This window comes from Toxotes jaculatrix, chromosome 10 (genome assembly GCF_017976425.1).
Source record: "Toxotes jaculatrix isolate fToxJac2 chromosome 10, fToxJac2.pri, whole genome shotgun sequence".
NCBI classification, from domain to species: Eukaryota; Metazoa; Chordata; class Actinopteri; family Toxotidae; genus Toxotes; species Toxotes jaculatrix.
In genome coordinates, this window is record NC_054403.1 from 11,094,371 (window position 1) to 11,120,177 (window position 25,807).

The 25,807-nt window shown below is 40.7% G+C and overlaps 3 protein-coding genes across 6 annotated transcripts in view; 2 read left to right on the forward strand and 1 right to left on the reverse strand.

Annotated features, from left to right (window-relative positions):
- Positions 1-1,147: 1,147 nt before the first annotated feature.
- higd2a (HIG1 hypoxia inducible domain family, member 2A) lies at positions 1,148-2,867 on the forward strand. The gene is made up of 2 exons (XM_041048201.1): positions 1,148-1,363; positions 2,118-2,867. Exons 1-2 carry the CDS (start codon positions 1,189-1,191, stop codon positions 2,279-2,281), a joined length of 339 nt encoding a protein of 112 aa, XP_040904135.1. The 5' UTR covers positions 1,148-1,188; the 3' UTR covers positions 2,282-2,867.
- Positions 2,868-3,199: 332 nt separating this feature from the next.
- Positions 3,200-7,555, reverse strand: cltb (clathrin, light chain B). 3 transcript variants are annotated; one of them, XM_041048199.1, is made up of 7 exons: positions 7,413-7,555; positions 7,098-7,260; positions 6,344-6,390; positions 6,034-6,151; positions 5,661-5,772; positions 5,248-5,268; positions 3,200-4,312 (listed from the first exon to the last, which is right to left on the reverse strand). In XM_041048199.1, the coding sequence occupies exons 2-7, from the start codon at positions 7,258-7,260 to the stop codon at positions 4,138-4,140; spliced, it is 636 nt and encodes a 211-aa protein (XP_040904133.1). In that variant the 5' UTR covers positions 7,413-7,555; the 3' UTR covers positions 3,200-4,137. The 3 variants fall into 3 exon arrangements, with proteins under 3 accessions (XP_040904133.1, XP_040904132.1, XP_040904134.1); XM_041048198.1 differs by having other exon boundaries at positions 7,098-7,543; XM_041048200.1 differs by lacking the exon at positions 5,248-5,268 and having other exon boundaries at positions 7,098-7,537.
- Positions 7,556-8,521: 966 nt separating this feature from the next.
- Positions 8,522-25,807, forward strand: part of pdlim7 (PDZ and LIM domain 7) — a 31,757-nt gene continuing 14,471 nt past the window's right edge. The window contains exons 1-5 of one of the 2 annotated variants that reach the window (XM_041047532.1): positions 8,522-8,686; positions 11,281-11,379; positions 18,958-19,109; positions 24,306-24,333; positions 25,254-25,450. In XM_041047532.1, coding sequence (XP_040903466.1) covers positions 8,657-8,686; positions 11,281-11,379; positions 18,958-19,109; positions 24,306-24,333; positions 25,254-25,450 — 506 coding nt within the window. In that variant the 5' untranslated portion in view covers positions 8,522-8,656. Of the gene's footprint in view, positions 8,687-10,173; positions 10,316-11,280; positions 11,380-18,957; positions 19,110-24,305; positions 24,334-25,253; positions 25,451-25,807 lie in introns of those variants that run through there. The other variant, XM_041047533.1, reaches the window with a different exon arrangement.

Sequence of the window (25,807 nt, forward strand, 5' to 3'; positions counted from 1 at the left end):
TCGTATAGTGGCTCTACTTTATGTAGCCTGTATTAATGTGAAATATTTACCTTAATATTCAATAAAAAGATTGAAAAGTAATAGACTGCTGTTTCATGAAACAATGTTCTTTACTTATTTTCATGTTTTGATTAAACATTCAACTCCTGAACCTTAAGCAGACAAGACGTAGAACATATTTCATCTAATGAAATTGTCTTTTTTGGTTCCTTTTTAGGCTTCATCTCCTTGACTGTCCTTTTTGATTGAATATATTTATATATATATATTTTGTTTTAGCTGGAGTGGCATCACATTCCTGCCCAGTGATACTTTAATAGGGTACTTTGGTTGCTGGATGTCTAATAGACTTTGTCTGTTTTAAGTTTACTGATGGTTGGAATATTGACTTTTACACAACACTGCCACTCAGTGGTAAGAGTGGGGATCATTGGGGAAACATTTTCACCAGTAATACTATTACAATACTATTAGTAATCTTGTCTGTGGCAAATATTCGCTGTCGACTGGTGAATTTCTTGGAACATGTATTTAATTTGTTTAATTGTACTGGTGCTTAGCTGACCCTGTAGGCCCCATTGTAAATTTTGCGTCTGCTTTCACCAGTGAGGGCACCAGTAAATATCCATTGGAGAGAGGATAACAGGGCTATATTACATTCAGTACTTATGTCTTTGCTGTATTTGGAAGTTTTCTACAAACATATTGTGTCTTATACTATATTTAAGTTTCTATATTTTGGGATTGTTATGTGGAGCCATATTATTTGTTAGATAGAGAAGCGCACTTTGTGTGCACAATGCATACATGGCAGGCAGAATGGAGATAAACACTGATGCCAATGCCACTGCTTTCATTTTTTGATGTTTAGAATATCCGGACTTTTATTGTGAAGTGTAAGCGGAAGTGTTCTTGAGATCCTCGGGCCACTGGGTTTGTAGTTAGAAAACAGCAGTTCCTGCTGAGAGATATGTGGTAACATTATTAGGTTTTTTTTTTAAAGAAAGTAAAAAGAAACTAAAAAAATCAAGTTTAGTTAAAATTATAATAATATAATAATAATTTCCTGTTCTATCCTCCTGTCCAGTCGGTGGCGGTAATGCACCTTTGAGCTGCTTTGCCAATCTCCAATAAGCACCGAAGAAGACGAAGAAGCAGGAGGAGGGTTTGCAGTTAGAGGTAACAAACATGGCGGCAACTGCAACACCAGCGGCCACAGAACAAACACCTAAAACCCCGCTGCTGGAACCTGAGCTTGGGCCCCCGGACATCGAGGGCTTCAACATTTACCCGAAGATCAAAGATGAGACCTTCAAAGAAAAATTTATCCGAAAAACCAAAGAAAACCCCTTCGTCCCAATAGGTGAGTTATACAAGGCTCAGAGCAGAGTGATGTTACACAAGCGCAGTACCGGGGCCGTAGAGCTTGTCCTTCATTCTACGGTTTGGTCAAATCAGTGATGCTTAATTCTACGTTTACATATTAACATTTACCACACTCAGCTTAGGGTGTTAGGACATAATAACTGCGTTAGCTAACAGCAGAGAGAAAGTAGCTAACCTTCTGTATGTGTCCTTATGTCTCTGCCAGTGACTCTTTGCTGTCACACGAGTCTCGTTAATGGATGATTTGCATGTATTTTAGTTTAAGACGAGTTTAAATTGTTTTTGTGTCCTTTGACCTTGCCTGAACCCGAGACACTGAGAAAACCATGGTGCCCTTAGTAAACTATTTTTAAAGCTGAAAATGAGTCAAACCAAAACAAAGAGACATTTTGCCACCCCTGATGTTTTGTTGTTATCCACTTGCCGTTTCCAGTTTTTTGGAGATCTTTGATATAGATACATGTCTTAGACTCGTGCTAGAACTTATTACACTGAGTAGAGGGGAAATTTCTAAAAGTGAAATTGAAAAGTGTGTGCCTGATAAATAGACCTGTGTTGTACCAAAGGACAGTGAGTGCAGTAGTACTCGCCTGCCTTCATCTTCCCATTGAATGTGACATCAGTTAAAGTATCTGCTCATCACTTTTATCTTGTCTGTGGTCACAGTCGACCTGGGCATTGTTTTGTTAGATCTTGTCTACAAGCTGTGATTTGCTTTGTTTGTTCTCCAGGTTGTTTGGCAACAGCAGGAGCGTTGATATTTGGTCTCCGCTCCTTCCAACAAGGGAAAACCAAGCAGTCCCAGATACTGATGAGGGGACGTATTGCTGCCCAAGGCTTCACCATAGTTGCCCTTCTTGTTGGTGTCGTTGGCACGGCTCTCAAATCCAAGTAATGAAGACGTACCAGTCCTGCACCGTGGCCATCGTCCGTTCAACTTACCTCTGTAAAACTTGGAATGAGACCAGATCCATCATGGAAGTGGACTGATCTTATGATCTGAATGAAATGAGTAATGTATTGCTTTCAGCATTGTCCAGAAACCTGGGGCTTAAAGCCAACACTATTTGTTGTTGAAAACTGGCAATTGCTCATGGTGGTAAAATATTTTGCTTCGGGCTAACTATGGAACAGCAAAACATTATCAGCTCTTTGCCCAACCCAAGAAAGTAAGCTGGATTTTTCTTTGTGCTATAATAATACTCAGGCAAAAAGCTGATAAATATAAATTATGGACTTGCTCCTTGATCTTCTGGGTCAGATTTAAAATGTATTGTAACTGAAATGATCAATATAATGCCTTCTGATATAAATTTTAATTTAAACCAGGTGTCCAGAGTGTATTTGAGATAAAACATCACACTCACAACGGCATTCAGGGGACAGCTATTTCTTAAACAACCTTTATTAAACAAGTTATTTAAAAAAAAAAATCACTGGGGAATTTTATTGTGAACACAGTTTTTATATTAATAGCTGAGGTGAGTAGATTGAAATGGGAGGAGGATTTTCAACAAGTACCGACCCTGTCTCACCTTAAATTCTCACACTTTCATGTCTTATGAAAATCATTAAGTAGGACAAGCTCCAAATGTTGTATTAGGCCTGGACCAGCACTTTGTGAAATCGCTTTACCTGTGCAGAGGCATTTTGGTGGCCAGTTAAGTGTGACACTCATGAAAATAAATCCAAATTATGTCTTCACAGAGTAAGAACTTGACACAGACCTAGATGCGGTGTACCTTCAAGTGGTTATCTCCAGGGTGTTCTGATGACAACAGTCTTAGCGGGTAAATATTTAAGGACAAATGAATTTAGGCGATCATACCGCTGTTTTTATTTTCCATTTCCCTTTTAACATTCACTTTTTCAGTATTCATAATGTCCAAATAGGCAACATGTGAAACAATGTGCAGACATTACTGTTGAAAGTGACACCTCACTGACCGCTGTTTTACAAAATATAAAACACATTTAGTGTAACACAAAATGGTGCATGAAAGTTCTGCTGAGAAAACCAGTGAAATGAGAAATCGCTCAAGCCGTTAATCATGTGAACTCTGAAAATTTAGATGACAAGTCTTTGGTTGTGATTTTTTTGTTTTTTCTTTGCAGAAAATTTTTGCCTAATTAAAGAGGAAATCCATCTGGCTAAATACTCAAACTGGAGTAAGAGCGAGATTAAAAAGGCCACAAGCTTATGTACGTGAAAGAGAAAAATGTGCTAGCTACCTTGAATACAGTGATTAGGGATATAATACAACAAATGTGAACAAAGTATTTGTGGTTAGAATTTTACATTGATGAGAGGCATAAGTGGTTACAATCTAATCCTTAACAGTGCTCGATAAGTAAGTGTTTGACACTGACCAAAATGCAAGTTTATAAAACAACTAAAAATTGTGCATCCAAAATATTGGCAGAGGCATGCAATAAAGTTGAAAATTTATAAGTTAAAAGGGAAGGAAAATGTTTAACTTAAAGTAACAATATTTTCTCATGTATAGCAATGATAAAACTGACCAGCTAAAGGATGTCGTAACAATAGAGCAGTCCTTCATCTTCTCACGAGAGAATGAGGTTAAGTATATTATTTCAATATAACAGGCATCAAGAAAGGCGGGAAGTTCTCAGAGGTTATAAACATACCATGAATTTTATGGAAAAGGGCATACAAACTCTTCTGATGTGACGTGAGGTTAAAACTGAAAAGGCAATGTTTCTAGAACAAAATTCCCCCCGCGACCTCCTCTAGCGAACTAGAGGTGTCTGTTTGAGAGAGATGAGGACAGAGCGCATTCGAGAAACATCCTTTGCCTGTTTGTTGGTTTTGGGGTTGAAGTCACACAGACGGGCTACTCTCTCCCATTCAGTTCCCGTCGGGCTGTCGCCGTCACTCTCTGCCAGGAAAGCCTCCTCCGATGCTCTGCGGGTGGGAGGGAAGACCAGGGATAGATGTGAATGAGATGCTATGTTACAGGGATTTCAGTTACAGTTTCCACAAAAGAAAACTCTGTCTGAGACAAACATGGTGCTCAACCACAAAGTTCAATCTCATGAATAGCACCTGTGCACAAGATCCACAATAACTTCATGCATTTCTTTATACCACTCACACACTTTGTTGGAGACACATTTCATACATATATATATATATATATATATATATAAGTAACCTATGGCCTATGTAGCAATCAAATAAAAATACAAGAAATATCAAATTAGACCTTTGAAAATTTACCGGTAACTTTAGTGTTGGGGCATGCAGCAGGTGAAAAATCGACTAGTGCTAATTTATGGGGTAATGGCATTCAATGTTAAAAAGCATAAGAATTCTAAACCTACACAAAGCCTATAACATCAGAGTTGGGCTGTTTGTAGAAAGCCTTGTCAGCAATCCTAGTACGCAGGCAAGGCCAAGAAAGCAGGAAAGAGAGGGAGAAAGGAGAACAGATTCAGTGTCAAACAACAGGCAGAGAAAAGTTAGGGTCTGCATTAAAGGGATTACGTAAGCGACTGAGAAACAGTTCTAATGAGGCGGAAACGAAAATGGAAAATGTTTAAACTGGTCTAAGGCTAATTACAGTCTGTCTGTACTGCTGTAATACACCGTTAAACAAGATTGGAATTGAGAAGCATTTCAATCACATACTTTGGTGCTAATGTGAAGGAGAACTGGGACATTTTCTTTCTGCTGTATGCATTCCTTTTGGCTAACAAGCTTCCTGTTTTGTTTTCCAGGCATTTTGACTGGACACAGCGTTCTAGACTAATATCTCATCAGAGGATTGTCTCTCAGCGCTTTCACAGACACAGAGCAAGAAACTGGCTAACGCTAGAGCCACAGATGCAGAGTGATACCGTGCCAGACTTGGACAGAGTCTGTTGGAAAGTGTGAGAGAAGAACGGGTTAGCTCGGTCAAGAAAAGGAAAAGGCTGCAATATTTTTGTGTGCACAATTTACAACACTTTAATTAGAGTAAAATCTCTACGTAGAAGGCCAACTGTCTTTATATGAAACATATATTTGATAATCGGCAATATTTTCTGTGCTTTAAAACATTAAGTTGTTACACAGTCAGTGCCTCTGCCTGACATGTACAATAAAATCTTGAATGACTTTCTACTGAGAAAACTAACTCTGCCAATACAACACTTGGAGCTGTTAAGCTGAATAGGAAGTGCTCATGTAGTGATTATGACCTCATGAAGTCACGATGTTAATCCAACTGTAACTTCTCTGAATGTTATCAGGGGACATATCAGACACTAACCTGTTGTTGGCCTTGTTCTTTTCCATCTGCTCATTCTGGTGCACATGCCAGTCCTCCAGCTCCTTTTTGGCTTTCTCTCTCCACTCTGCCTCTGCTGCCTTGGAGGCCGTGTCTTGTTAGGGTGCAAAAGCAGAGAACAGAATAGTCAGAGAGCCCCCCCCAGGAAAACACAGGAAATAACAGAGGTAAAGAAGGGACATTTCATTAGATCTAAGTGTGAAATCGTTAGACATGCTGCATCACTGGTCTTGAAGGAAAGCTACAAAAATATATGCAACAAAACCACAAAATCACAGTGATTCACTACAGCTACAAAGTAATAAGTGCTGTATATAGTGTGATTAATGACCCAGTGAGAACATTTTTTGCTCACCTAATGCTTCAAGGCGTGTCTTCTGCTCCTCCCTCCACTTGCGTAAACTCTCTGGCTCTTGTCTCTGAATATCCACCTGGGCGATGGCTGCATAGTTGTCTGTTGGGCCATTGGACTCCTTTAGGGGGACATTTACTCCATTATTAACAGATTATTGGCCGTAAAGCCATCGCATCAATACATTAAGGCATGCTAATACGAAAAATAAAAGGGAAGGGAAATGAAAGTATTTGACGGGGATCAGAATAAAACTGACCACACATAGACTTGATATAATTTAAGAGACGTTTAAAATATGTGGTAAGCTCACCTGAAACATATCCCCGTTCAGTGCGGCAGACTCATCTTCGAAACCGTCTAACATTGTGATGAGAAAACAAATTAATTAACATTAATTAAAGTTAAGATGGGCTTCCCTGAGCTTTCCTGTCAGCCACACTTCCTCGTTATGTGAGCCCACTTTGTGTTGGCTAACTTAGTCCTTAACGCTAACCTTTGTCAGTGTCGCTTTATCTTAAACGTTACCACCAATGTTAAGACTTCAGAAATGCTGCAGCACCTGTTTGGGCACCGATGTTGTCCGCGCAGCGTTGTCAGTTAACATGACAGGATTTTCCGGAAAAGTGTGAACAGCTAGCTAATGTCATTTAGCCCGGTTATCACTGTGCAGCTTAGCGTTACTATATGATCGTGATCAGTGTTGTTAGGGTGGTAGTTAAATACTTTGACATGTCTAAGGTCACACTGTTGGGACTGTGTGCTTTAGTAACGTTTACTACAGTATGCTGTCACTGTGCAAACAAACGCACTGCCATCAGCTACGCTAGCTAAACCAAGGCTAAGGATGCATTAGTTAATTGTATAGACAAAGGGATTGGACAGTGTAAACTGACTAAACTGTACGTCTGTATCAACTAGTGATGCCGTTGATAGCATAAAGGGATGGGGCCATTGTTCGCTAACTCCTACCAGTCCAGTCCATGTACCGGTAGACATATTAGCCAGCCTCAGTTAGCTGGTTTGCTTGCTAGCCGAAACTGACGTTAGCTCAGTCACAAACTTGCCGTAGTTGGTCGGCTGCGGCTGAGCCGGCTGATGGCCGTCCGCTCCTTCCAGCGCACCAAACCCGTCACCGTCGTTCTCTATCCCCGCTATCTCACTCTCCTGCTGAGCCAGGAAAGCTGCGGCTGGGTCCTCTTCAGCCGTGTGCGCACCGTTGTCAGCCATCTTTCACAAAAAGTGTTTACAAGTTGAACGGAGCTTGGTGGGTTTAGCTAGCTAAATGTCACAGCCTCAGAATTTAGGCCACCAGCTTTGCAACGTTATCTCAAACAGCCTCAATATTTTCACTCGAATAGCAGCTATTCCAAGTAACTTACTGGGAGCGACAGCGGCGACAGTTCAGTTTTCTGTAATAAACAACCCAAGCTTCGACTTTAGGCCCTCACTGATGATTCATGATTTCTTCACTCGTTCAGCCACCGTGGTGATGATGAAGCAGGGCAGCACCCTGAGGGTACCATTTGCCTTTTGTTGCAGTGTGTCTCCATCTGCTGGTCCTCTGCTGCATCTCTTTTGTCGGTGGGCCTTCAGATGTATTTGATTAAAAGTTATTCTGTAGCCGCAGCATCTCAAGGTGGTGTTTTAAACGCTGATGTTTCTTTATCTTCTACTATTACTTCTACTACTAATACTAACAATAATTATAGTAATAGAATATATGCAGCACATTTCATTCATGATGTGCAGCTCAACAAACAACGCGAACAGCTAAAATATGTTTGTTTGTTTTTTAAAGATAAATATTTGCTTAGAATAAATATATATGTTTGTGTTATTTTTCTGACAGACCAGAAAGCAAGAACCAGTTTTAATACTTAAAATATCACACATACTGTGATTCACCACCTTAACTTCTTCTTAGCTCCCTTCATTTTAGGATTATTGGATGGGGCTGTTGTCTCTCATCTGAAAACTGATGTGTGCCAATCTTGTCAGTGGCATCAGGGTTATAGTTCCAATGTGGTAGAGACATACAAGTCATTACATATCTATAGCCTATCTATCAACAGCATTGATGCATTGATGTCACATCTTTCCCAATGGGAAAGTGGTCTCAGACTTTTGGACACTATGCACATTTATTGATCTGTAGATCAATATGAGTAAATTTAAGCGATGCTATGCAGGGCTGTGGGACCTGACTGAGGATGTTCTATTAAAATACAAATGATTTGTTTACTCTGTACCATGGTGTTTTGCATTTTTGTTTGTTTGTTTTGTTTTGTTTGTTTTGTTTGTTTTACTTAACTGTTTTGTTGTTGTTGTTGTTGTTGTTTTAAGTCCTTATGTCTGACCCAGATGAGCTCCGCGCGGTTCATCAGACTGGGCTGCGCGGCCTCGCCTGGTTTACAGCCGACGGTATGAAATGAAGCAGCGGCCCATGTGACTTCTGACGTTTCAGCCGAGTCCTGCTAAAAAGAATCCGAGGGAATGATCCTGCTGCTCACCAGGGGGATCCACGGTGGCTTCCTGACGTCCGCTTCAAGGAAGTCCGAAAGTTAGCCTACTTACCGATCGTTAATTTATTATTTTTTAAAATAATCCAGTAGGCTGACTCGTGATGTCTGGCGAACAGCAGGAGGGAAAGGAGGTAAGCTAATTCATTTGTTCAGACATATGAATGCGTTCCTTTGTGTGTAGTGTAACTTTTTTTTTTCCTTTAAAGCCAACTTTTTTTTTTTTCACAGAGTGAGTTGCTGAATGGGTTGTGTTGTGCTCCTAACTGTGCAGATTATGGTTTTGGCTCGCTGCTCTGAACCGCTGTCGGTGTGAAACTGTGCAAACTACTTCGCTGAGAGCCGAGAGTTTGTCCAGTTTTCTTGTCCCACTCTGCTTCCTTCCCTGTTGTGAGAGTACCAAAATTCAAAGTCTGCGCTGCAGCGGTGTTACCAGCCTTCGCTGCTCAAGAGTGTAGCCTTTAGTTACCTGCTGCAAATTATTGTCTTGGACACATTGAAATCATTTGAATCTAAGCTGCATAAGCTCCTGATTGTGTGGCCTGTCAGCCAAAATATAAACGAGCGTGTAATTCCGTGTATTTGAGGAGAGTGTTCAGCCCTCACATTAGAGACAGGCTACAAGTTCCTATAGAAAACAGTATAGTGACACCATGGGAGATTATAAATAGTAAGACCATAAACAGCGACAGAGTCACTTGAATGGGTAACGTTACCACAGGCAGGCATATTTAGTGGTTTAATCTAATGATTGTTCTCCACGGGGTTAACATGGAGGAGGGTGGTATTTTTAATTAACTGAAATGCGTTCAGATTCATACCGTTACCTCCACTGTCTTATTATAATCTGTTTCAAACAACTAATATTATTGCTAAGTGTTATCACAAGTGAAATCTAACCTCCATTACCTGTTGCTGCTGTGGCCTTTTTTTCCCATTTATTGTCTCAGGCAGTCTGTCTGGTAATTGATTTTCTTGTCTCCTGGACTTCTCTGTAGGAGGTATAATGTGAGAAAAGTGACAGTTAACTAATCCAAGTTTTAATAATTAAGACTGTTGTTTATCTGATTTAGAGCCTATTGACAAACGTGTTGGCAAAACAAAATGAAAAGGAATGAAAATACTTTAAAGGGGATTCCATTAAATTATCATATTTGCCTGATTTATGGATGAGGTTGTTTGCAGTGCTTGGGTGGTTTCTCTGCAGTATTTCAGAAAACAACCATTTTCCTTTTTTTTTTTTTATAATTAAAAAAAGGAATTATAACCACACCCCTGTTTTATTTTACATTTGCCCAGTAAGCCAGCTCCTCTGTTGCTTTAAGAACTTGATTTTAATATAATGTAATTGCTGGGTTGCTTGCTCTGTTTCATGCCCTCCAGAAGGAATGTAGAGGTCCATAAGCTTTACTTCAATTGTGGCTGCCTGCTGCTTCTCAAGTGCACTTTTTACATAAAAAAAATCCACTGGCTTTTATGTAGTAGGCTTTTGCCAGAATATAGGGGTAGTTGACGTTACCTCTCTCCTTCCTCCTCTCCCCCCCTCTCCCAGTGACTCATGTGGGTGTTGGGCTGAAATAGTTTGGTGTAGTTTTACATTCCTTATATAGCCTCTGAGGAGTGAGGAGAGGCTAGGGCTTGCCTGTGTCACAGACAGAGGGGGAGGTAAGGTTTGCCAACAGAGAGAGAATCTGCTTGTCCCAGCTTACTGATTCTCAAGCTTTCTCCCAGGTTTGGGCTAACGGCCGGCCCTTGAGGACAAGGTAGGTTTGCTTGGTGGCATCTTAGGTGGCTAGCTGTGTTTCATGAAGAGCAATGACACCTGGCGGGGTTGAGGGAGGGGGCAAGGGCAGGAGTAGAGGTGCAGGTACAGAGGTCAATGGTACAGCTGTAACTCGCAAGTAAGTGAGAGCAAGTGACATAGCCGTGCGTCTCAAGTTGCTTTTGGTTCTTAAAATTACCTGCTTATTTAGTGCCAAGCCTTCCACTGTCAATAAGTAGCTCTGGTGAGGTGGTTTCATTCTGTCTTCATGGTTTCACAGCTGTAGTAATGTCAAATATTAAAACATATCAAGGCAAGTTTGTATGTTGTGGGAAAGTGGGTCTCTGTTTAATTATAGCTCAGTTTAATGATTGAATTATGAAGTGAACACAATGAGCTGAAGCAAAGAAGATAATTGTTGAATATTGCTGCTGTTCAGGTCCAGGTGATTTATGGTGCTGATGTTTTCTATGGTACATATATTTGCATGGTAGTATACTTTGGAAACGGACCTCTGTACAAATGTTCTCCTCAGATTGTGACGCAAATGATGACAACCCATTAGTTTGTGTGTTGATAAATGTTAGAATGTTGTTGTTGTTGGTCCCAGCAGCACCACTGGTATTTTATTGTCTTAAGTTTTACAGATAACCCAGCTGAAAGAGGGAAATTGATTATCTCTACCATAGTTCGCATTGAAAACATAACACAGTTATGTATTAAATGTAACACAGTTATGTATTAAATGTAACACAGTTATGTTAATGTAACACAGTTATTCTTAAAACAGAACATTTGCAAGACTTAATCCATACAGAAACTGAACGTGTGTGTTTGTGTTGGAGACAAATGCAAAACAACCAGAGGCTTGGCTGGTTGGATGAAAAAAAGCATGTTTGGCCTCGGAAACCTTTTCCAGGCTTTCGGCCTAATTAAGACACTGTTTCCTCCTTTTTCTTCCTCAAGGCTATGAACACGTACTCTATAAACCTCAGCGGCCCAGCGCCTTGGGGCTTCAGGCTGCAGGGTGGCAAGGACTTCAGCATGCCCCTCACCGTGTCAAGGGTAAGAAACTATTTTGTCTTTGGAATAAACTTTTTTGCTTCTCTACATCTGTGATCGCCATGGTCTTTGCACTCTTGTTGCAGATTTACTTTGTAGATCATCCTGCCATTCATGTTCCCACAAGCTTCTATGTGACAGGCCTGGCCTATTCATAAGAGTCTGTTCAGGGTTTTCAGTACATTCTTGGTCACCACATAATGAACCCACCTGAGCATGTGAATGTGATCATTTGTTCGGCGTGCATGGTGAAGGATTTTGTCTGCAGACTGTGGTGTTCATTTTCATATCATTCACATTTTATGGTGTTTATTTGAAGCCTTATCCAGTCGGTCTTAACATGCAGCTCCTTTGCATTAATAGTATTCACTGCTCTCACAAGGGCACACTGTCATCTCTTTTGCAGTGCTGTGTACTCTCCATGTTAGGTCATTAGCTCTTCGCTGAATGAATTTTCAAATACTACATGATCTGATGTTGCTATTGAAGAGAGCAGCAACCACTTTCCAGGCCTTATAAGTGCACTGCTGCTTTGCCTGACGAACACACGGTCTCACACTTGCAGTCGCACACGCCTGCGTACACATAAAATCATTCCAACACTGCTGCCAGCTATTGCTCACACAGATCTGGCATTTTATTATGCACTCATTCCCCACCGGCTTTGTTAAATTGCTACCTTAGAGGTGGGGGTGATCTATAAGTGTTAGACTGACTTACATGTGTTAATTCATCAATTCTGTTAAATATTTGCAGTTTCCCATTTCAGAGGTAATTGGGTGCTAATGGGTTATTATATATAGGCCAGTCTTGGTCTTAGCCCCCACAAGGTTAATAAGACTGTGTTATTACCATTGTGCTTTATCTGTGCTCTCTATTCTTTCTTCCTTAGTTGTTACCAAAACATCACATGCTGCTTTTCATTAAGAAGAAAAACAGCAATCAAATGATACACTCGTGTGTGTTTCTTTGGTTAGGCCCGTGTTCAGAATCTGCTGTGTGTGTTGTAAGTAGCATTGCACTGAGGTGTGTGTAATCCTGTGGCGAGGGCAGCAGTTATCACCAGCCTTGTCAGTACATGTCTTGTATCTGCTCAGCTCTCTGGCAGGCACCGCAGTCAGAAACACAATGTTCCCCTTGGATTCATGACAAGAAACATTTTCTTCTGCCCATAAAAGACCAAACAGATGTTAAAACCTCATCTGATGAATGGCCCAAAACACAACAGTTTTTTTTTTTTTTGGGGTGGAATATAGGAGTTGACTGACAGGAATTTCCGTCTAGACGGGCAAGGTGTACTGTAGGTTGAAAGTCAGTGGGTGAGTCAGTAGTTGTACCTGAATTATCTTGACTAATCACCCACTGCGGGAGGCCAGTTTTTCTGCAATCCAGATACATGTGCTGATTATTTTCCTCACTGAGAGAAATATGGCTCACAGTTTATGTGGTGCAAAGCCTTTCTCCACCGGCCTCTCTATAAATTGTGTTAGACCCAGGTTAGCCTACACAGTTTGGTGTAAGATTGATAATCTCCCTAATCTGAAAAAAAAAACAAAACTCAGTATTTCTATGATTTGAGTCTTAACAACTGCTCAGTGGCTAATATCTTTGTGGTTTGCTCCAGCAGTCCATGCGGGCCTCAGGGTACCGGAGTTATAAAGATGTGACGGGTTTTCTCTCTTTACCTTTCGGGGACTGTTGGCCCTTCTTGCTATCGTCATAAAAGACTGGACAGTGAATCACACAGTCGCAGAGGATGAAAACAGCCCAACAAGGGGATGTAAACCTCGAAGATATACAGTATCCCTTAGTAACAGGAAGAAAAGTCAGGCCTGCACTTACCAAGCTTACACTGCGAGGTATTTAGTGGGTGGTCTTTCTTTCTTTACTGGCTTGTAGCTGATGAGATAAGTATCTCAGCCCAGACAGTCAGCTAAAAGCGATTACACACTGAAGGACATGTGGAGTGACAGGACAAAAGCCTCAGTAAAACGCTGTGAGGCATAAAGATTGCAAGCGATAACTCCGGAAAGATCAATGCGTTTAAGTGTTGTGTTTTTTTTTTGTTTTTTTTGGTAAAGATTAGATGACACTTAGTGAGACGGGATTTATTTAGTTCTCATTGTTGTGTAGTTAATTTGAGTTTGGTCTTAGTATGGCAGGTTGTGACATTATCAATAACTTCATGTTTAGTCATTTGCCTTGTATTTGATGTTCTGTAAATGGGGTTCTTGATCATCTTGTGTTACTTTGGTTTAGTGTGTGTGTGTGTGTGTGTGTGTGTGTGTGTGTGTGTGTGTGTGTGTGTGTGTGTGTGTGTGTGTGTGTGTGTGTGTGTGAGTGTGAGTTAGTAAATGGGTTTCCATGGTCTATGAATGCTCATGTTTCCTTCCTCCTCTGTCTGCGAGCCTGGAAAGCTATGCTTTCTCAGCATTCCTGACATTTTTCATGTATCCACCCTGTCGCTGCCAACAGACAATCCTCTTGTCTCCTTTCTGTGTCTAATATGTCTTCCACACTCACTTCTCTCATCCCCATGATGGACTCCCCCAGTCCCTCTGGAATATTTTTCCAGTGAGATCAGAGGAACGGAGAGCATGCCAAGACAAACTGTTAAGTCACTGTGAAAGGAAAAATAACTTTTTGACCTAGCATAACATGGATACACCCATTTATCAACTGAAAAAATATATTAATAACTTTTATTTGACAATTTTTAGTCTCAATATCCCACTCCTTGGGAATCAACTGAGTTTTTTTTTTTGTCATTTTAGTTTTAGTAGACATTTCACAATCACATTCAGGAAACATAAAAACTATAGAAAAAACTGTACATTTCTCTGTTCAACTTAAATGTTATTATACCCATATCAAACTGGCACAGTGATACAGGCCACAGTCATGCATGTCAACAGACTTTGCATCATAAATCCCATCTCTACCTTGTTTGAACATAGGTTGGCAGCTGCTTTGCTTTAGTGAACAGACATTTCAATTAGGACTGGACGTTTATTGTTACTGGCATCTAAATGGTACTAAATGGTTGTACTCCAGCAATTTAGCATTGTCCTTCCATAAAGTTGCAGGGTTTGCAAGAGAAAAAAGAAAAAAGGAATGATCAAAACTGAAGCAGATGCTGAGATAACCTCACTTTTAGTCCCTATTAAGAGTCAAGCTCTAAAACACTGGAACCTGCGTTTCTCATAACGTGGCGCCTTTCGCTACGTGTTCCCTCCTTCCTCCGCCTTTTAAATTCCACACCTCCAGCTTGTAATGCACATTTATTGTTATAAATTTGCAGTTTCCAAACCTTAGCTGAGAATAACCCTGAGGACATTATTGGGGTTGTTTTCTCACACTTCATAGAGCTCCTCCAAAGTCACAGAAGACATTGTACAAATGTTTTCTTAGAATGAGTTCGACCAACCATGACTAGTAAACAGATACTCATGTGTAACATTGTCAGTGTTACACAAGTGTCCCTTTAACCAAGTCGTTAACTAGACCAGAAAGACTCAACATTAACTTTAAGTGATACTTGTTTAATGTAATTCTGTGTATTTCTGTGGTTGTAGTAGTAATAGCATTTTATAGAACTATAGCAGCTGACTTGAGTGTCTGTGAAAGGATTATACTCTGACAGCCGTCTCACATGAATGGGTCAAACATGGGTTAAACACGCATCCAGTCGGCCCACGTCATACGAGCATCTCCTCTTGTGAAAGCTGACCTCTAAAAATCTTGAGGCAGCAAGCGGAGTTGTGCCGTGTTTGTGCCGACTTTTTGCTTCTGTTTTTTGAGAAGACAAAGCTCTTCTTAAGTGAAATTATATCTCTCACCACATATTTGCCCCAGCATCCTGTTTTGACAGGAAAGACATAAAATTTAGGAAGCAAGATGTCGTCGTAACACAGTTTAATTGCTGTTTCAGTTGAGTCTACCACAGTCTGGGGCAGCTCTACAACTCCTCTGTGGAGTTTCTCCATATATCTGCCCCAGATCTTGTGCCACAGCAATTCCATAAACATTATGATACTATAACTGAGCCTCCTGAGCACCATCTGGTTTCTATCGACAAACACATGCCTCGCCACTGAAATCAAATGTTCGGAGGAAATTACAGATGATGTCATGTCAATAAGTGAGTGAGGAGATTTGTGAATGTCTCTCCAATGCCACAGCTGGGTGTGTCATCGAGTGTTGCATTTGTGTTTGTCTGTGTGTGTCTTTGTCTGACTTGTAGGCCATCTGTAGCTTTATCACTGGTACACTCTTAAACAGTCCCTCTCTCACTCACACACACACACACACACACACACACACACACACACACACTCAAACTCTGGGAAAAGAGGCCTTGTTAGAGGGGTGGATTAATAATTCAGTACTTTACTGATAGATTGCCCACAGGGGGCATTTCTTCTGTGGCTCGTTGGATGTGAATGTCTTGTGTTGTGATCAGTGCAGCAGTGTTTTAAGGTGAGTTAGTGCTAGGTGTTCCACTGCAGTCATTACAGAGCGACCACATACTTGCAGGTTTGGTTTTCCATTTCTCAGAGGGATATTTATGGCTTTGCATCAGCTGTGCTGTGTGAGTGATGTAAGGACAGCCTGTCTCTCGGCCCCCAAATAGCCATGGAAAGAATAAAAGTGAGCTGGTGCAGAGTTACACGGCCAGTATATCTACAGCTGTAGATAAACTTTAGTGCATTATTAGTTTAACCAAAAATAAGAGCAACCAGCCGAGAGCGAGTACGAGGCCCTGGCTCACCTGAAGGGTCAGTCGAGGGAAGCACTTCAAAAGTGAATTCAAGATGCTGCATTTTGAAAGGTTGGCTAATTCTTTGAAATACGATAGCTCACCAGAACAGCTCTACTGCTGTGCTCTGCCAAAAAGCCTTGAAACAGGCTGCGAAGCTAATCCCGTAGTTGTGAATACCTTCAGTTGTACAAACGTCATGCTGTTGGTGTGAACTGAGCTCCAATCATATTTCCACAAACTAACGTATGACAAGATGAGCCCGCTTCTCGTTTGTTGCGTGTTTCAGAGGAGCTGACCATATCAAAACACCATCTTTGTGGTATCTCTGCTACAGGATGTTGTCATACATCATCGCTGCACCATCATGTTTGATCCGTGGTTGTTGTGAGGCACAGTCCCATCATGTTGCATTCAAGAACATGTTTTCCACTGTCCTTCGTCATATTGACAAACTGCTGGTGGGGTGGGGGTGTAGGGTTTCCGTCCGCCCCCTACCAACCAAAGGTCTGAGCGCAGCAACTTTAACTGCTGCCTTCTCAAGTGAGGGAGCAGCTGCACTCTGAACCTGAGCCAGGAGCCCAGGTGTCTGTGTCCGTCAGCAACTCAGCTCACACAGACACATGGGTACCCACATATACAGTCTGCAGTCTTTATGGCTTCATATATTCTCTTCTTTTTTCTTTCTCCCACCTCACATTTATGCTAGTAAACAATGCAATACAGGTAAAATCTAAGTAAGGTGTTGGGCCAGAATGAGCCTCCAGAACCGCTTCAGTGCTCGTTGGCATAGATTCTCCAAGTCTCTGAAACTGTAGTGGAGAGATAGCACCATTCTTCAAAAAAATATTCACTTATTTATAGTTTTGATTATAGTTGTGTAGACTCCACACACCTCCCACATACCTCCCCCACTTCAAGGTTAGTTTACACCTCTCATACTGGGGTTTTTCTGTCCATATCCTACGCTGCATGGGTATCTATTACCCCTTAATTTTTAAACAGATTAAAGACTGTTTACTGCATTAGCATTTAACAACTACAGCTCCCTTGAGGCTTTGACAGCGCTTCTGTGGCTAAAACTAATGGGACATGTTGTTTAAAGCTAACAAACTAATTGTTGTATTTTCATAAAATGAGGAGGTGCTCAAGTTTTACTAGCCAGTGCGGTAGTAGAAATGGGGGCAGGACTGCAGCTCTCTGTAGTGAACCTCAGCGTCCTCATACAGGCTGTGCCCATTATAAGGATATGTCACACGTGTCCATGTCATAGTTGTTGTTTTTTCCCAGTGTAAACTGTTAAAACTCTTTGAAGTTCTTTCTAAACTGGAGAAATCATTTCTTTCTTAACCCCCCTAATTGCTTCCAGTGAGTGCAAATCAGAGCCAATTAAAGTGATGTTTGAACTTGGCTGTAAAATAAGTGCAGCTTGGATTGCCTCTGAGGAATGCATTTCTTCCTATTTTTAGCTTTGCCATGTTTTGATTCAAGTCAGGCTCCAACTTTGTTGTCTTTGTGGGATGCGGAGTAGTTTTTCTGCCCGAACTGTCATCATTTTACAGAGCATATTACCTCCCCTCTCGCACAAGTGTTTATGTTTAATGTGCAGAATCAAAGCGGCAAGTGCGATGGCTTAGCTGAACATGGTGGAAAACTATTGATTAAACCGCTGAGTCCTCTGAGCTTTTGATGAGCTAACATTTGCAGGGATCCATGACATCAGAGAGTAATCCTAATAGGTTTTTTGCCAGAAATCCTGGCACTCGCTCCCTTATCTGATGCCGAACACTTTGTACTCCAGTTATCTGAGAATTTGACACAAGTCTCGAGTTTCATTAAGCCGCATGGGAAAGCTGACTAAGCCTTTACTAAACACGATTTGGCATCTGCACTGTGTATTTTAGTGGGTTTAGAGGACATGGCAGACAGTGTAGCATGTGTACATGTAGAAAACCGTTAGTACCTTTACAGACTGTGGCAAGTCGTTCGTGTTTGTAACAAGACTCCGGCCTCGTTTGCTCTGACTCAATATGTCTGCTGTCTGCGTTTCACCCCGAGAGCATGATGTCACGCTTTTGTCAGTGAAACTAGTCATTGACTCTCTGGATGGGGAGGAAAGTAATGGGTTGTTCCAGTAAATGATGTGACTATTTGTAACATATGGTCCGTGTCCGCAGCTTTCAGAAGTTCCTCTCACAGTCTCAAGTCACATCTGCAGTAAATCATAGGCTGATGACTGATGACATCATGATGACCCATAATGCCTGTTCCTGGTAGTGTTGAGTGAAATATCTCGACTGGCTTGTCAGACCCAGACACACAGACTCCCTGAGTTGATTATTAAGTGTTGTTAACAGACAGTTCAGCAAACAGCAAAGACAAGCAAACAAGACTTTTTTGTGTGTTTAGATTTCCTGAATTTTGCTTTGAACTACTGATATGTATGAGATAAATGTTGGTAATGTCCTTATTTAACTCGGGTTTTGAAAATATTTTATTTTTGAAGCAAGACATGCGGACTAGGTTAACAAAACAAACATTAACATTAAAAGTGTACCCTGTGTTTTGAGATTTTTATTTTATTATTATTTCAAACCATCCTTGAACAAGATACAAGATGACTCGAAGTACTGCAGAATTGTTGTGTTCACAATGTTTATGGATTTGGATTTGTGATTTTTATAGTTGGTAAAGCTGCACTTGGAGCCACAAGTTTTGTTTTCTTCCATCGTTCACTGTCACCTCCTGTGAAAACCTCTTCACATATTCCTCTAACTTTTGTCTTGTTTCTGTCCCTGTCTTTTCTTTTGTCCCCCCTCTAGCTGACCCCGGGTGGGAAGGCGGCTCAGGCCGGTGTCGGGGTTGGAGACTGGGTGGTGTCCATCGGTGACACCAATGCAGAGGACATGACCCATGTGGAGGCACAGAACAAGATCAGAGCGGCAACAGACTCCCTCACCCTCACCCTCAGCAAGTAAGTCGCCTGGCGGTGTATGATGCAACAAACGGCTCTGTGATCACTCACCCTCCATTTTATCTCAGTCAGCAGCATAAATCGCCACAAAACACATATCCTGCTTTATTCTCACTCTGGGAAAAATGAGATAACGTAATGTCCTTGAATTCTGGCCCAGTATGACAGATGGTTGCAAAATACATTTAAGTTATCATCACACACATTCCATTACTTTACTTCCCCGAGGCTTGAATTAGTTGTAGATTTGGACTTGGCTCAATTTTAATTTTACTCATAAGTTACAACCCCACTTGTAAATGCTGTCAGAAAGTAATTATTTCTACCGGGGAGGTGATGTTTTTGATCCTGTTCGTCTCTTTGTCTAAAACTGTCGTTAGCAGGGTATTTCAAAAACTACTGAACAGATTTCAGTGGAATTTGGAGTTAGTCCATGAGCCAGAAAAGAATTAATTAGGTTTTGGTACAGATAGCTCTACCATATGGTCATTTATAAAGCACTGAATGCTTTTGCTCATCAATCCTGAACTGAAGCTGAACTGAATTCTTGCCCAATTCCACCCACATAGATTTCAGATTCTTCCAAACTGCAGTTTTCATGTTTTCATCGAATCTTCACCAAACTGGTACTGGGAGAACCTGGTTCAAACAAACTGGATTATTTTTCTGCGATTGCAACCACATTCACACTCAGACAGGTGCACATGTCAACTGAGAGTGATCCTGCAGAACATCATGGCATTTTGCTTAAAGGTGGTGCAGTTTTTAAATTTAAAGTTTAAATGGCTATAACTCAGTGGTCATGAGCCTGACCCACATGAAATCTCCTCAGGAGTCAGGTACTCTCCAAAATTCATCACTATCTCCTATTATTAATTGTATTTTTATTTCATTTCAAATCCAGATTCTACATTTATCAGTTATTAAAGTAACAAGAGGAGGTGGTATTGGCAAAGCTGCACGCTCTCTGAATTCTTTCTACCTGAGTATTACAGTTATAGTGTGTTTAAACTATTTAAAACATTTTGTTGTAATGTGTGAGCCAGGAAAATCTAGTTTTCTGTCTTTGCTCAAGTTATTTTAATTCACACTGGACCTTCATACAGGCAGCGCTCATACCTGCTCACGTAACTGCTGCCAGAAATTCCTTACTGATACAGTATCTCTGTAGAGTACAAGCCAAAATGTTTCATCAGGAGCTTAATTATAAGAAAAAGATTTCCCTCTCAAAGATGGAATGTAACCAAACAAGAGCCTAAAGCCTGCAGAAAATGAGATGGTATTGAGTTGCTAAGTAATAAAGATGAGCCTTCTTGCTGTCACGGGACTCATTTTGATTCTGTGATAACTCATAAGTGTAGAGGTTGTGATCACAGCTGTAACACAGCTATTTTCACATCTAGTTTATTTTGTTGTTGCCTGCCAAGACTCTCAGCTGTTAAGTTCTGACAAATCGTCTTTGTTCATTTAGTTTGTTGAGACAGAACAGCCGCGGGTCATTTATATTAGTTTCCAGCTGAAAACAGAGCCAGAACTTAAATGACTGGTCTTAGATTTAGAGATCCCGGTGAATTATTGTTCGTAATAAACCTATCTCCCCCCACTTTTATACAGCATGGATGTCTCTGTTCTACAAAATCCACTGAGTCTACCAGTTCATGTTTTCCTTTTAAAATATCTTCCTCCTTGGTGTTTTTGCAGCACAAGACTGGAAGACAGGAAGTCAACAAAGTTACAACTGAATAATTTTTTCAGTAATTTTTAAAGTAAAAATGCTTAAAAACAAGACATTTGAAGACCTTTGACCTTCTGATATTTTATAAATAAAATAATTTCTTGATTCATGGACAAAATAAATAGCAGGTGATTCTATAATACAAAGCACTCCTTAGCTACAGCTCTAACATGAAATCAATGTTGAAGACAGATAATTGTTGGTATTGACTTCAATACTGAGACATAATGTGTTCAGCTATAGGAGCAAAGATTAAGCTACTTCATCCATTTTGTGCGAATAGAATAACTTGAGAAAGATGAGAAGAGAGAAAGAAAAATAGAGGAAAGATGAATAAGAAGAGAGGTAAAAGTGGGTGGAGGGGGAGAATGTTAAACTTAGCAGGATCAGCGGCTTTGTAAACTACAACTTCGACTGTAATCCTTTGTGTAATATGTAGTTTAATGTTACTAAATATTGCAGCAGGTTATTATGACAAGAGTTACTGGAAGTGGTTCAGATATTCTAAAAGATCAGTCTCTTTGCCAGCAAAGAGCTGCAATTCCTTTTTTTTCTTTCCATAACGCCAACAAGACGCATTGCTGATGTTGCATGCTTGTTTTCTTTTTCTTTTTTTTTCCCCCTGCAGATAGAGGTCAGGCATACTTCGACCTACCAAATGCCTTAAAAGGAGTGTGAGGGAGAGAGAGCAGTAGGCTCATGGGTTGGAGTTTGAGAGTGAGAAGGAAAGGGAAAGGAGAAGAGTGAGAAAAGACACAGTGAGAATCTGTTTGGCTTTGTGGTGAGGGGATAAGAATCAAGAGAGTTGACGTCATGCAGAGGGATACATGAGGGTTAGTCAGCTGTCATACATGAGCCAGATGTGCCCCCTGTCTGTCTAAAAGGGTCTGTTCAGGAAACAGAAAGTTAATGGCAGAGAGTTTTGTTACTGTGCAACATAAGTCATATGTCTATTTAATGAAAGAATGTTTTCTTCTTTCACCTCTAACACACAGGACGTAGTGTAATATTTTTGATAGAGAAGTTTACTTAACAGCAGGCATACTTCTCCTTCTCTCTGTGGTTTGCCTGTCTATTTCTCATCTCCTTGTGGAGTCCAGCTATGGTAAACATTTCACATTCTTCGACTCCGTTTTCACCCTCTCTTCATCTGGCCTTGTCCTGTTGTTATTATATTGTAAGACAAGCAAATATTGTTTTCCTGAAACGCTTCTCAGAGAGGAACTATTGTCAGTTTTATTTATTCGTATCTTGGCCACTGTCCACGGTTTCTTTTATGTCAAGAGAGGAGGACAGCTGCACTGTGATGAGATATGGCCTATTGTTTGGTTTAGTGCCTCATTTTGTTCAACACCACTGATCATCTCGTGTCTTTTATAGGGAAGATTTTGGCTTTATCCAGAGCCTTTTTATAAGGAGTGGAATCAAAAAGAAATGGGCAATAGATTTTGAGCTTGAAAGAAAGAAAATGATCTAGCATCTACAGGGACACACTAGGTCCATATTTCAGTGTTTCACTGCCAGTGACTTGCCTGGAGTGTTGTGCTTGGAATATGTTGGGAGATGTGTATAATGTTGATAACAGTATCATGGGAGTTTAGTTTTTTTCTTCTGTGGAGAAACTTCGTATTTTATCTGACATCAGCTTGTAAGCCAAGCATGCATCACCTAAAATGAGCGACCCATGAAATTAGGCAGGAAACGATCTCATGCAGTGTGCATATTCAGTTTCAGCGCAGGTCACACTCGGTCCAATCGACATATTCCACGAAGCAGTGACTTCATCATTCAATCATTTCCGTGTTTGTTCATTGTCAGTTTAGCTGGCCAAAATAAATACTGCAACAGAACAGCCGTCATGCGTGTTCCTTATATCCCTGATTTCAAGTGTGACTCATCAAATTGTGGGTTACGGCGAGTTGAAGCACTGTGAATGTCAAATGGATTTCTCTTCCCAGAAATGTGACATGCACAGACATGTCAGTATGCCTTCCCTTCACTCCTCTTTCTGTATTTATTCAGCCCTGTTGTCATCCTGTCTTTTAACATCGCTAAGGTTTGACCACATTGTCAGTGTTTGACCAGGCAGTGACATGAGCAGATACTCATTTGTCATGGACGCAGGAAGCAGTGTCCATTGTTTTGTGTGTGATTGTGCTCTGAAACAATGAAGGTGACTGCAGGGCTGGTTCATTGTTCCTTTACCCTGTTGCAGCTGTGTGCAGCATGCAAACAGTGGTTAGGTGATGGTAGTGGTTTATGTTCACTTACTTTAGGAGCCACCAGCACTGTAAAGCTCGGCGCCTCCACATTTAATGTGTGAAGACATTTTAATGAACTATCTGCTGTGTTGCTCCAGTCAGCAAAGCCACCGCAATAATGTGAATCCTGGGATTAGAGTTAAGAAGTATACAACATTGTGCCATTTTCAGTATTCTTAGCTGGGGAGGGGTGAATCTGCGGACAGTCCAAGACTGTGTAGTGAGGCTTGGAGTGTTCACAGTGCCACTGCAGAGCAAACTGCAAGCATTTTACAGCCTTGTTCTTTTCTTCCATCATTTCTATCGCTTGAACCATCTCGCTGATATGCTTAATTGTTGAGATAGGGGCAGACAGGCACTTTACTTGAGACAGTGGAGTAAATGGGGCATTAAAACACAAGCAATTTGAGTAAGCATGTCCAGTTTAACCCAGTTATCTAAACCACATGTTTAGGTATGAAAACAAAGGTGATGTTATATTCCCAGACTGCTAGTAAACATCCAGCATCCAACAGTAGATTTTGCAGGGCTACTTCTTCTTTCAATGATCCATGAGTCACGCTCATGTAGTTTTATAATGCAATGGATAATTATAATGGACATTTTGAGTGTAGTTTCTTCCATTCTGGCATCCATGAGTGGTTTAGATAAGTTGGTTGAAGCGGACTTGTTTAAAATTTGTCTGATCGCTTGTTTGCAACACGGCTCATAAAACTGTCTCAAACAGAGTTCCTGAAACTGCCTGTTTGAGCAATTAAAGCTTTTTATAGAATGTTTTTTTTAACCAAAGGGAAAGATGTCCAAAACTAGAACAGTAAGACCCAACTGGTTAAAAAAAAAATATAGATACAACTGAAGACGCTCTTTTGAGTCTAGCTATTAGTGTTTGTAAAATATGAGGTTGATATTTTACCTTGAGTGACAATGGTTTCCGTGTAATCAGAATTATTTATGATAGATTTTGTCATTGTAAATTATACTGAATAGAATACATAATACTAGCAAAACATCGTTTTATTTCAGGAATAGTATTATGTATGTATGTATATAGTATTCAGTATTAATCATAATAAATTGTAATAAACTTTTTAAAAAAAACTTGGTTTGGAAATTGTAACTATTCTGCTTGTAATGTGACTTTTTGAAGATGATTTTAATGAACTATATTTTAATTACTGTCCTTATCTTTTCTTTCCACAGAGCTTTCAAAACGGGTGGAGATCAGAAGGTAAGGCTATTATTTGTCTGAAACACTGAGCTCACCTCTGTTCGAACACTTGGATGCTTTGGCATGGTTTGCTCCTGGACTACAGTGACATTAATTGACTCTGAAACTTCCTTTAATCATTGTCCACAACTGGCCTCAGCAGTGTGTTATGTCACTTTGTGTTTAAATTCACCTGATTCACCTGAGTCACCTGTCAAGCTCTCACAGAGCCCATGCACCGTGCATTAGCAAAGCATCAGTGAGTTGCTAAATGAGATGTTTGCTGGACGGAGTGTCGTGAATCTCCTTTTGAAATTCCTTGTAGTCTATTTTGTAATGCCTTGCACAATCCCAGATACCAGAGAAACACCGATACATTTTGTTTCACTGTCAAACCTCTTGAGAGCTACTTGCCCAGCTGATTAGTTATGACTAGCACACTGGTGTCATGAACTGCTTTGTGCTGCACGCTGTTTTAGTAAAGCAGCTGGAACATAATACTCACACAAAGTCAGTGTTCCATTTGAGTACGTGTTCTTTTGCAGTCCGTGCATAATGCTCGGCGAGGAATCTCATTAGCGAGACATGTCAGTCAAATATGACAATTTCTCACTTTGAGCATTTTCATTTTACCGGCGGCAGCAGCAGATTACTTTGGCCGGTCCTTGGCCGACTGCCAACACAAATAAAATGGCTGTGTTCACACTTCTTAAGCACTTCTTCCGTGTGCAGAGAGAAGCCTGCAGGCTTTGACAGAGCTGCTCCTGCAGCATGGAGTAATCATTTGCTATGAGAAAATTTTTGGGCTGCGCAGGAAGCTTTCTTAACATAAAGCTTGGGATTGTGCAACAGCAGAAGAAGAACTTTTACTGTGTGTCAGAAATGTCTAACTGCATGTTGTGCACTGTGCTGCATTGTCTCCCTCTTCCACACCCTCATAGGACTCGCTTGCTCCGGCTTCTGTTCAGCCAAAGTACTCCTTTGCCCCCAGCACAACCATTAACAAGATGGCGAGGCCATTTGCAGCAGGTGGTGGTAGTGCCAACTCAGGACCTGTTATTAAACCTGTTGCCTACTCGCCTAAACTTAACACTCCCCGCTCACAGGGCCGTGCCAGTATGCAGCAACCACAGAATGGGTAGGTGGATAAATAAACACTATTACCTTTGGAGCCACAATGTGACTGATGTGGTTTTAATGGTATTTTTGACGTCCCATTACTCTGGTTTTACACTAAAGGGAAACTAACTCCTTCAGGATTTCCAAACAATGTCACAGGTTTTAGGAAAGATTACAGAAAATAACAAAGAAGAAGAAGAAAGAATAAACATATGTTTGCTGAGTCACTGCTGAGGTCAACTTAATTATTCCACTGTTTGCCAATAATTTAACACACAGGATGGAAAGCGTATGATGACCTTTGTATAAACTTATGCTATTGGTAAACACACCAGCAGTAATAGCAACCTGCCTTTATAGACTGTGTCATGATAGA

Excerpts from the sequence above, each read along its gene's own strand:
- higd2a (XM_041048201.1), top strand. The coding sequence starts at position 1,189 with ATGGCGGCAACTGCAACACCAGCGGCCACAGAACAAACACCTAAAACC. Across the intron at positions 1,364-2,117 it reads AAACCCCTTCGTCCCAATAG|GTTGTTTGGCAACAGCAGGA; the intron begins GTGAGTTATACA and ends TTTGTTCTCCAG.
- cltb (XM_041048199.1), bottom strand. The coding sequence starts at position 7,260 with ATGGCTGACAACGGTGCGCACACGGCTGAAGAGGACCCAGCCGCAGCT. Across the intron at positions 5,773-6,033 it reads GACACGCCTTGAAGCATTAG|ACACGGCCTCCAAGGCAGCA; the intron begins GTGAGCAAAAAA and ends CACCCTAACAAG. Across the intron at positions 4,313-5,247 it reads CTCTGTCCAAGTCTGGCACG|AGCATCGGAGGAGGCTTTCC; the intron begins GTATCACTCTGC and ends TCCCACCCGCAG.